General features: G+C 35.1%; 1 protein-coding gene across 1 annotated transcript in view; it reads right to left on the bottom strand.

Annotated features, from left to right (window-relative positions):
• Positions 1–553, bottom strand: part of LOC113238050 (zinc finger protein 254-like) — a 1,088-nt gene extending 535 nt beyond the window's left edge. Inside the window, exon 1 of the mRNA XM_026474773.1 lies at positions 6–553. Within this exon, the coding sequence (XP_026330558.1) occupies positions 6–553 (548 nt within the window). The remainder of the gene's footprint in view (positions 1–5) is intronic.
• Positions 554–11,666: the final 11,113 nt, after the last annotated feature.

Raw genomic sequence — 11,666 nt, 5'->3', positions numbered from 1 at the left:
TTCGGAAAAAAGATTTGTTACAATGTTCACACTTGTATGGTTTCTCTTCTGTGTGGATCATTAAATGTGTCTTAAGAACTTGTTTTTGGGTAAAACATTTGTTACAATGTTCACATTTGTATGGTTTCTCTCCTGTATGGATCATTAAATGTCTGTTAAGATTTGATTTTTGAATAAAAGATTTGTTACAATGTTCACATTTGAATCGTTTCTCTCCAGTACAAGTAACTTTACGACACATATGTACATGGCTGCTCATAAAACCTATATTGCAAATATTACATTTGTAAGGTTGAGTATGAATATTCAAATTATCAGATGTGCTTTGCGCACATCTTGCATCATCTACATTTGGAAGCTGCAACACCACCGGACCTATGACAATTTCTTCCTTGATTTCATGATCTGCATACAGCTTCATCGTTTCTGGGGTATGTTCTTCAGAAACACTAACTGGCTCTTGTTTGATGTTGATATTTACATGTAAACCCATTGGGCTGTTTTCTAATTCGCTTGTCTCCTTTTTAATGTTCATAATATCTTGTACATCCATGTGGGACACTGTTAGCTGTTGCAGACAATTTAATTGTATACTTACTATTGTAATGTGCATAAAGGTATAGTCATTTCTCACAGTGAGTTCTGAAGGTTATTTATTGTTCAGTTTTAATCTGAAACAAAGAATAATGCATAAATTAATGACATATCTTATTTAACAGATTTTTAGCCAGTATTGAGTATTAGACAGGTTGGCTGACAAGAAAGGCTTTTCCTTGTTAAATCTGCCAAATGACAAAGAAATCCTTGCTATTGTAATATACAGGTATAATCACGGCTTAACTGAACATTACCAACACTCGAGAGTTGTAAATAATATAGTGAATTTTCTATAATATTTACTTCCTTAATATTATAGAAAATTAATATTAATTTCCTTATATATTAACTTACGGAAACTCACAGTTCTGCATATATATTATTAAAATTATTGGAAAAATAATGATTTTGTAGGTTAGGAACTGTAGATTACCACAGCACGAGCTGAGAGTTGAAAGTAATATGGTGAATAGACTACATAGCTACTAGTCTAATTGTAAAATATTAACTTTAGGAAACTCGTAGTTTTGATACATTGACCTACCAACAAATGGACGTCGGGTCTAATACAAAAACCACGAAAAAAATGTCCGAAGTTAACCTATACAAACGTAGTGACATGTAACGAAATATAAAAAACTAAAACATTTAATTTAAATTGTAACGTCATTGCAGTACTGCCTAATTTTGCTTGCAACAATGTAAGGTCCCAAAAACACCATATTCAGCTTCTACTGGAAATTTAACAAAATGCACCACATTTAGCTTCGACTGAAAATTACTTGAACACAAGAGTAATGGAGTAGCCTTTATCGTAAATATTAATTAATTTTTATATATATCATTATGTCGAATTTTGTACAAACTCACTTAAAGAAATACATACAAATATTACTACAAATGTGAAAATAAGCGTGTACTATAAGAAATGTACCGATATTCTAACTAAACGTAAACTCAAATATCCGTAATTCCGAAAACCGATTTATAATAAAACCGTTACGCTTTCGTGTAATTTTAATGCTTTTCACAAATACAAAATTAGTTGTTATTTTGTAATCTTCCTAAAAAAATACATTTGACATTATGAAAATTCGAGCTAACATTATTTCGGGCAAATGTATTTTCTGACTTCTAATAGGTAATCCCAAGCCGTAAAACGAGTACAACAATATTTTGTTAGTTATTGCTAATCATTTTAAAAATAAAATTAAAATCAAAGCGACTGTATAGTTTCTTTGTTTTAAATATTTCAATCGCTTGTGGTTCGAACAATTGAAAATGACCAAGAAGTTTATATATAAGCTTCTTGAAATTGACACAGTGGGTCTCTTTCCATCTTTTGCGCATGCAATGTGTAGAAAAAGGACAGTTAGCTATTTCATTATTTTGTGTGCTTTTGTAATTTATATTTACGATTCATTTATACATATATAAATTAAATACTATAAAATTGTACAAAATAACATTTTTAAATGAGAACTATAATAACATAATATATTTGTTTAGCGAAAATATGATACAAAACCCTGTTTTTACACTTTACTGCAGTAATTTTTTTTTTTAAGTTATTATTATATGGTACCTACTGCATGATTGACTGACAACCACGCTGACAGTCGAACAAACGAAGACTGTTCTGAAACTGAAGACTGTAGGTCAATGTTTTGATAATAAAAATTATTGTAATATTAGAAATTTTTTTTTACTATTAGTTTCACGGCATCGGAATAAATCCATCAAACCAAATCTTCAATTATTTTTTTCCTATCTTTTAAATAAATCTTTCAATGTATTCTTCTAAGTATTTGAAGGTATCTACATCTCTTCAATGGTGGAAAGAATGTATGCATATATAAGTATGTTTAAGGAAGTCTTCGTATTCTGTAGTAAAGATGGCAACAGGCGAGGGATGTCTTCTTCTTTGTAAATCTTTAGTAGGCCATCTATAAGAAGCAGTCTTTGCACACTGAAGGCAGGGCAATGTAGAAGTAAGTGATCGAGAGTGGCTTCATCAGTATTACAATGTTCACATGTGGCTGAATTTCTGAGTTTTAATCTGTTTAAATGAGCTGCGAATTTTCCATGTCCAAAGCGTAATCTGTTGATGGTTGTTATAAATTTTCTTGATGGTGATTTTAAGTTAAAGTACCAGGGTTTCGTGGGAATATTCTTCTGTATTTCTCCATACCATTTTCCTTTCAATTGTTTCGTGTATTCCCAATCTCGTGACCAAATATCAAACATACGAGTCTTCAGTACTGAATAGTAATCGGTCATAGGAACTGATGGTGATGAATAATAATATGATGATGGATCAATTTCATTAATGTTTGGTACATTAATTTTCATTAGACTATCCACAACTTCGTTCCCCGTCATTCCTGAGTGTGATGGCCCATATAAATTCTATACGTTTATCTTTAATTTCATATAAATATTGTCTGATTTTAATGATATAGATATTAGTTTTGTAAGATATTTTATCACTCTCCAGGCAATTCAGTACACTTAAAGAATCAGTTACGATCAGGAAAAAGGAGTGATTGATGTTTGATAAATATTGAAGTGCCGCATATACAGCATAAGCTTCAGCTGTAAATATCGAAGTATTCTTGTCCAGATTAAAGCAGCGGCCAAACTTAGCAGTCGAATCATAATAGGCAGCTTTAGCGTTATCTTTGGTTTTGGATCCATCTGTGTAAATATATCGATATTGTTGTTTGTTGTTACTAATATACAACAATTCATCATTATTTAGAAGTTTTTCTTTGCAGATCACAGGACTCACAAGCTGGATTTCCAAAGTGCTAAGTACCCACTGCTCATTATGATCTATGTTCTTAATGTTTTTAATTCATTAATATGTTCCCCTTGTAATAAATTGCTGTCTTCAAACAAACAAAAATATTGCCTATTGGCTAAAACTTTCATTGTGAATTTTTCTGTAAGATATTGAAGTCTTACATAAATTGGACATACACCAGCCTCTATCTCTAAAGAATTAATGAGTGTAGAACATATTGTACCAGTTATGATTCGAAGAGCTTTGTTTTGAATGACTTCCAATTTGCGAAATAGGGATGGGCTCATAAATTTTCCAAAAACTATTAATCCATAATCATAGTGACTTCTAACAATTGCCTTATAAATGATATTTAAAAGTTTGGGGTCCATGCCCCAACTTACACTCGCTAAATGGCGCATTATATTTACACGTTTTTGCATTTTATTCACTATTTTATTAACATGGGAACTAAAAAGCCTAAGTAAGTAATTAAGATTAGCCGTGATTTCATCTTGACATTCAAATCCTAATTGCTTGAGGCACCTCGTGCTTAGAAAAGGCGCAGAGGCAATTCCGTACGTAACGGTGTTAAACTGGAAGATTTTGATTGGCTGATCGATCTGGTCTCTCCATAGAACGAGTTGTAAATCAAATCTCCCTCAACGAGCATCAGCGTCTAATGCTCGTTGAGGGAGATTTGCCTATACATCTTCTCAATATCAGCAGTAAGGACATACCTGTTCGTGCGGAAACGCAATAGTATTGAAAATAGATCACCTTGTACGACTGGACCAATAGCTTGAATGTCATTCAGAGACTTGCCTGTACTTATCTTCGCAGATGCATCGAAAACGACCCGTAGCTTAGTTGTTTCCTTTTGCTCTCGAATTATACAATGATGTGGTAAGTAATAACCTAAAGATGGCCGCTCAACTGCGATCATGTGTCCTAAATCAGCATATTCCTTTAAGAAATTACGATATTCATCCTTAACATTAGGATTTTTTCCAATTTTTTCTCTAAATTGAGAAAACGTTTCATAGCTATAGGATATGAATTGCCGAGAGACTTCTCTGGCTTTTCCTTGAATGGCATCATTACAGTGAATCGACCATCAGGTAAACGACTTGTATTTTCTACATAGTGAGATTCACAAAATTCTTCGTCAACCGAAAAAGATTTGCAATCGGAAGGTAACTCTTCCACCTCCCAGAAGCGTTTCAGAGAGTATTCGACGTCTTATAGTGACGTTTTGTGCCTTGTAGTGGTTAAATGACAATTACTATTAAATTTGTAGTAGCTCTCTCCTGCGAGTCCAGCCACTATCCTTCCCAGTTTGCTATCTTGCAGGTTTGGCTTATTTTTTCCCAATTTTATTTGTTTGGAGTTAATAATTTCAAAAAACTTATCTGCCCCCAACAAGATGTCAATCTGCGGTGGTTTGTATAATAGAGGCTCAGCAAGCTCAACCTCGTGCGGCAGATCCAATCTTCTAAAATCGACCTTAATATTAGGTAAGTTGCCCGTGATTGTTGGAATTACCAGACAATCTGCAATTAATGCAAACGAATTAACGCGAGATTTATTTGAACTCGTTCAATTATTTCTGTTTCCTTACTGTTGATTCCCGAAATTTTAAATGAATTTATTTTATTAGCGGGTAGTCCTAACTTTTTTCTCAAGTTTTGTGTAATAAAAGACGACTGACTTCCTGTATTCAACAACACACGAGCAAAATAATTCGAATCACTATTTGAACCACAATTTTCGACCTGAGCCGTACACAACAGCACTTGACCCGATGTGCCAACCGCCAAATTACGTGATGAATTGACGTTTTCCGTCCTATCTGTAGTTACAACATTATTACTACTGCCCTTGTCACTATGCAAAAGCGAATTGTGTTCTTTCCGCAACTACGACAGGAACCTTTAAGAGTGCATTGTGGACCCTTATAGCCTGTACGAAGACAATTGGTACAAAGCTTATTTTTTGTCACCTCAACAAGCCTGTCTTCAAGACTCATTGCCTTAAATTTAGTACACTGATAAATATGATGGTTCTCTCCGCACACTAAACACGGCAGACAGAAGCAACAAAACTTTTTGAACATTTTATATCTTTACTAACACCTTCGTTTTCATTAGAACGACCACAATACATTGTCTCCATCACATTTGCTCGATTACGTAAAAAACCCTTAAATTGTTCTAAAGTGGGTAGTTCTAAAGAAGAATTTATATTTTCTTCGTTTGAGGATAGACAAGGAGAACTGTTTTTATACTCTTCCCACTTTCCATTCGTTTTGGGAGCCAACTTCGCTGATAGTAAGAAAATCACTAAAGGACCCCAACCCTTGGTGGAAATACCTAAAGTGTCCAATGAACTTAAATATTTTGAAACATTGTCGATCAAGTACCTTAAGGCCTTGAAAGATTCTTTTTGTATAGGAGTAATATTAACAATGGCACTTACATGGTTATTTATTAAAATGTTCTTGCTATCATACCGTTCACACAATGCTTTCCACGCAAGCTCGTAGCCACTAGTGGAAAATCTATGGACCTTATTACGACACCAGCACTACCCTGTAGTGAATTCCTTAAGTAGTGGAATTTATTTATCGGAACTATCGAATCGTTACTATTGATCAATGACTCGAAAAAATTTAAACTCCAACCATCGTGTATAATTACCGTCAAATGTTGGCAAATTAATTATTGGTAAACGTATCGAACTAAAATTATCATGTAAAATAAAAATATCATATCATTCACCGTCCGCACCGATTTTGACTGAAGACGTATCAATTATATGTTGAGCCAAAGTAATTTGCGAGTAGAAAAGACTTTCAGTTTGAGTTCTTTCTGATATTTGTTCATCTATGTTAGAGGAAATATCTTCAAGTTGAATTTGTATTTTATCATAATCTTTCATTAATTTTCGTAGTCCATCTAATCGCAAACTTAACTCCCCTATTTGCAATGGCGTAAATTGAGAATCTTGTGTTCCTTGGAGATTATTCACAAAATCTTTAAAAACGGTTAACTGACTTTTGATTCCGCCACGTCTTTTATTAAGTTTACTAATTAAATCGGACTTAATCATTCCTTCGTCTTCAGCCATTTCAAATCAACAATGAGCTAGGAGAATAAACAGGTGCAATCAAACCGGTAACACGATCCAGCCGTCTAATCCAGCTCCGTTGCCGCCGAGCCCGACCGCAGCCCACTGCACCGGCCGCGCAAGGCGGACACAGCTAATGGCAGTGACCGGGCTCGCTAACCGCTCCGACACAGTACAGCGCGCACAGCAGTATGCGCGGCGTCGGTTACACGGGAACGTACCGGCTAAGGATTTTGAATTATAAAATGCAAAATCAGCTTATCAAAAGATAGTAAATAACAACAATACTTTTAATTACTCGCAATAGGTATGTAATATAGTTTTGTTTTAAATTTTATTTGCAAGCCTTATGTTTTAGGAAAGAAGGCAGAATGAAAATAATGCAAGCGTAGAATGCAACTTGACTGACGGTACTTTAACGGTACGTTAACGGCGCGTACGAAAAGCTAAATTGTGTACGTTTAACTTTAAATGCTTATATATACTAGTGCATTGTTGTTGCGTAAATCTTTTATGCATAGACAAGATTGCAATTCGTTAATATGTATAGAAATTAACAGTTGCAAAGCGAAAAAAAATGACAATGACGTTGCAAAAAAGGCCTGTGAGCGGTAAGCTAACTACCGAATATGCAAACTATTGTGCACATTAATGCATTGATTTTCGTTTAGTTCGTTATAATCCAACGGTCGCCATGTGTGCACGCTTGAAAGGGTGATGGTGGTGAGCATATGACACTCCAAGTCCATAAGGTACATGCACGTATATTTTAACTTTGACAAATTCACAAATATGTAATAAATTTAATATAAAATGGCGGGCATGACCAGCCCGGTGAACGTTAGCTGCGCGAGAGACGCGAGCGTTCGTGTTGCCTCTTCCGCACGCCCCGCAACATTCAATTGCGCCGGCGACGGCTGCCGATGATAACCGAAGAAAAGGAAGCATGAACACTAATTATGAGTTTGCATTTGTAGAGTTTTTAACAATGCCGATAGGTATTGAGAAGAATAGTAGGTTGATATATTAAGAAGTCATAATCAAATTCAAAAATTGGGTTTTTATTATGTTGTAGGTACTTACTGGTAAGTTTTCGGTATTTGATAATTTATTTATGCTATTCACTAAAAGAGGGAAGTACTTATGGGACCAATAATTAGAGGTTGGGATTAACTGGTTGAGCGATCGGAGCTTTTCAAGCAATGGGCGAGAGGATATTTGTAGAACCTTGCATAGGAACCTGTCACACAGATATTGTCTTCGGAGTTAGAGAGGCGGCTCTAAACACTCTACCTGGAGCGCGTTAATGGGGGAGGATTGGATTGGATTTTGTCCAGTTTGCAGAGGGCTATTTTGTGGCAGGGTTCTACGAGGAATCCGCCGTAGTCAAAGTGACAGCGGACTATGGCGTTGTATAGCATTGCTTGGCTGTAGGGGTGGGATCCCCAACGTACACCAGAAAGTGCCCGCATCGCATTAATACCGGATTCAACTTTTCTGCATATGTATATAGGTAAGATAATGCACACCTGTCATTTTAGAGTCAAGGATGAGACCGAGAAATTTGACTTGGCCCTGAACATCAATCGGTTGACCATTTACGGATAAAGTGACTTCAGGAATACTTCGCTTCCTAGTAAAGACAACAGCGTAACTGTGAGCCAGTTATTGAGATAGAAGAGGGCTGAATTGAGTCGGTTAGTCGCGTCAAACACCGATGCCGAAGACGCGTATAGGACAATATCATCTGCGTATTGCAGAATATTGCAAAAGCAGTCTACCGTTCTATCGAGGTCGAAGGTGTATACGCTATATAACAAGGGACTCAAGACACATCCCTGAGGAAAACCTTTCCAGACCAGTCTTGGGGGTAGAGATTTAGTTTTGAACACATCAAAAAATAATTATATTTATCTCATCATTCTGTGAGTGAAAAAATTTCAATCAATAGGTATTTGTCTTCCCCATTCCTAATCGTAACGAGGGAGAAAGGCATCAAACGAACGAATGGATGTTGTTTTGTTTATTATAGAAAATTACCGTTTAGTCCGACTCTATGTTAGTGTTACCAGCGTTGATTGATTGCGGTATCTTCATGCCAGAAATCGTTATAACGCAACTGCGGGTTCGGCACGTGTTCCTTTCGCTCAATATTCGTAAGGCAAGTGGCCCAGACGGTAACCGGCAGTGGTGCTTAAAGTGTGTGTTCCGGAGCTGTGTCCAGTATTAACGAGCCTCTTTGCGCTATCCTACTCGCTATCAAAAGTCCCGATCTCGTGGAAGACTGTCTACGTACATCCAGGGCCCTAAAAAGGTGACAGATCAGACCCGTCAAATTACAGGCCTTTAACCATAACCTCCCTTCTCTCCAAGGTGATGGAGCGTGTAATTAACGCCCAGCTCCTTAGATACTTAGAAGTTCATGACCTAATCCGCGACCGCTAATATGGCTTCCGCCATTGTCGGTCTACTGGTGACCTTTTAGTGTATCTCACTCACCGATGGGCTTCTGCCATTGAGAGTCAAGGTGAGGCTTTGGCTGTCAGCCTAGATATGGCGAAGGCGTTTGACCAGGTCTGGCACCGAAGTCTTCTTTCGAAGTTACCATCATACGGGCATCATTCGAAAATAATAACCTCAACATCACATATTTTCGCACCAAATGCACGAAAAGCATAGCAGCAAGCAGAAAAAATAAATAATATGAGGCAGGGGGGAGCCCCCTACGAAGTTTCTAATTTAGAACATGAATAGTTTTCGAGATATTCATTTTTGAAAATTTGTATAAAATAACCTCAATGTAATAGATATAGTATGTAGTTTTAGCACACCACGGACACTCCATACAACCGTTGAAAATTATTTACTTACTACTACTACATACAGCAAGGCGCTATCTGCACACGCGCAAATGTGTGCGTGAAGTGGCAGGGTTACCCATAACTTTCTCGCACTATTACGTTACGTGGTCAGAGCGGCAACATAGCGAAAATTCTAACGCGAATATGTTATCTATGATTCTATTAATAGAATCCTGTTAATAGAATCATAATATATTTATCCCATAATAATTATACATGTCTATTAAGTATGTATATCGATATATTATTATATATTTCATTAATTCCCTAACTAGAGTAATATTGAAGATTTATTTCAATGCAAAAATTCTGACGCGAATCTGTTATCTATGATTCTATTAATAGAATCCTAATAATTATACTTGTCTATATACATATAGGTATTTATATCGATATATTATTATATTTTTCATTAATCCCCTAAATAGAGTAATATTGAAGATTTATTTCAAAAATATTATAACATTTATTAATATATTAAATAATATGTAACATTTTAAGTGTTTTTAAGTACTTAAAATGTACTTTTTTCGGAAATGTACTTTTAAGTAAGGTAATCAAGGTATTTGAAAGTGCTTGACCAAATTTAGTTAATAATTAGATATATTCACTACCTACGTAATGTTTATCTGCAATATGAAAAGAAAATTCGCGAAGTCGTGGCGTCTCATTATATTGATATAATAAATCTGTTTTTTTATACACATTTATATTACTATGCAGTAAATAAATGAAGAAAACAATAACTGAATGAGTCTCAAACATACGTTTTTTTTTACTCACTTCGTTTCATCTTTCGGGAAATGATGATAAGCAACCGTACACAACACAATACACGACCATTATAAACAGTAACGTAAAATGATGTTTTATATTAACGTACAAGTTTCGTAATGAATAAATGAAAACTATACTCAAATATCAAACCCGTCTTCGCGCGAAAACGGCTCGCCGACAGCACGTAGTAACTCTTATTGGTTTGTACCGACAGCCTTGTTGTTGTTCAGTCAATGTGACCGGCATTGTGCGGTATCTAAACTAGGGAGCGGCGGAGAGTGTCCGTTCTCTATTCTTTATTCTCTGGTTTTAGTTTGAAATTTTATTTTTGCAACAAGAAATAATGTTTTTCGAAAATTTTCGAAGTTTGGAAATAAAAGTACACACATTAATATAATTGTCTTAAATTTTAAAAATAACGCAAAATAGTAAACATTTTTGATATTTTTACGAAAATGGTTATAATTTTGCGTTATTTTTGTAATTTAGTTGCGACAACTAAACGCCTTGAGTTTTCATAACCTACAAATCCTGTTTCATATCATTAATTTTCGAATATTTCAATAATTTTTATTATCGAATCTACGAGTTTCCTAAAGTTAATATTTTACAATTAGACTAGTAACTATGTAGTCTATTCACCATATTAATTTCAACTCTCAACTCGTATTGTGGTAATCTACAGTTCCTAACCTACAAAATCATTATTTTTCCAATAATTTTAATAATATATCTGCAAGTTCTATCTGTTTCCGTAAGTTGATATATAAGGAAATTAATATTAATTTTCTATAATATTAAGGGAGTTAATATTATAGAAAATTCACTACATTATTTACAACTCTCGAGTGTTGGTAATGTTCAGTTAAGCCGTGATTATACCTGTATATTACAATAGCAAGGAGTTCTTTGTCATTTGGCAGATTTAACAAGGAAAAGCCTTTCTTGTCAGTCACCCTATCCAATACTCAATACTGGCTTAAAATCTGTTAAATGATAAGACACGCCATTAATTTATACATTATTCTTTGTTTCAGATTAAAACTGAACAATAAATAGCCTTCAGAACTCACCGTGAGACGTGACAATACCTTTATGCACATTACAATAGTAAGTACCTATACAATTAAATTGTATGTGACAGCTAACAATATCCCACATGGATGTACAAGATATTATGAATGTTAAAAAGGAGACAAGCGAATTAGAAAATAGCCCAATGGGTTTACATGTAAATATCAACATCAAACAAGAGCCAGTTGGTGTTTCTGAAGAACATACCTCAGATATGATGAAGCTGTATGCAGATCATGAAATCAAGGAAGAAATTGTCATAGGTCCAGTGGTGTTGCAGCTTCCAACTGTAGATGATGCAAGATGTGCGCAAAGCACATCTGATAATTTGAATATTCATACTCAACCTTACAAATGTAATATTTGCAATATAGGTTTTATGAGCAGCCACGTACACATGTGTCGTAAAGTAACTTGTACTGGAGAGAAACAATTCAAGTGTG

This window comes from Hyposmocoma kahamanoa, unplaced genomic scaffold (assembly GCF_003589595.1).
Source record: "Hyposmocoma kahamanoa isolate Upper Pololo Valley unplaced genomic scaffold, ASM358959v1 94091, whole genome shotgun sequence".
In the NCBI taxonomy this organism is placed as follows: domain Eukaryota; kingdom Metazoa; phylum Arthropoda; class Insecta; order Lepidoptera; family Cosmopterigidae; genus Hyposmocoma; species Hyposmocoma kahamanoa.
This window is presented reverse-complemented; position numbering and strand designations above follow the sequence as displayed.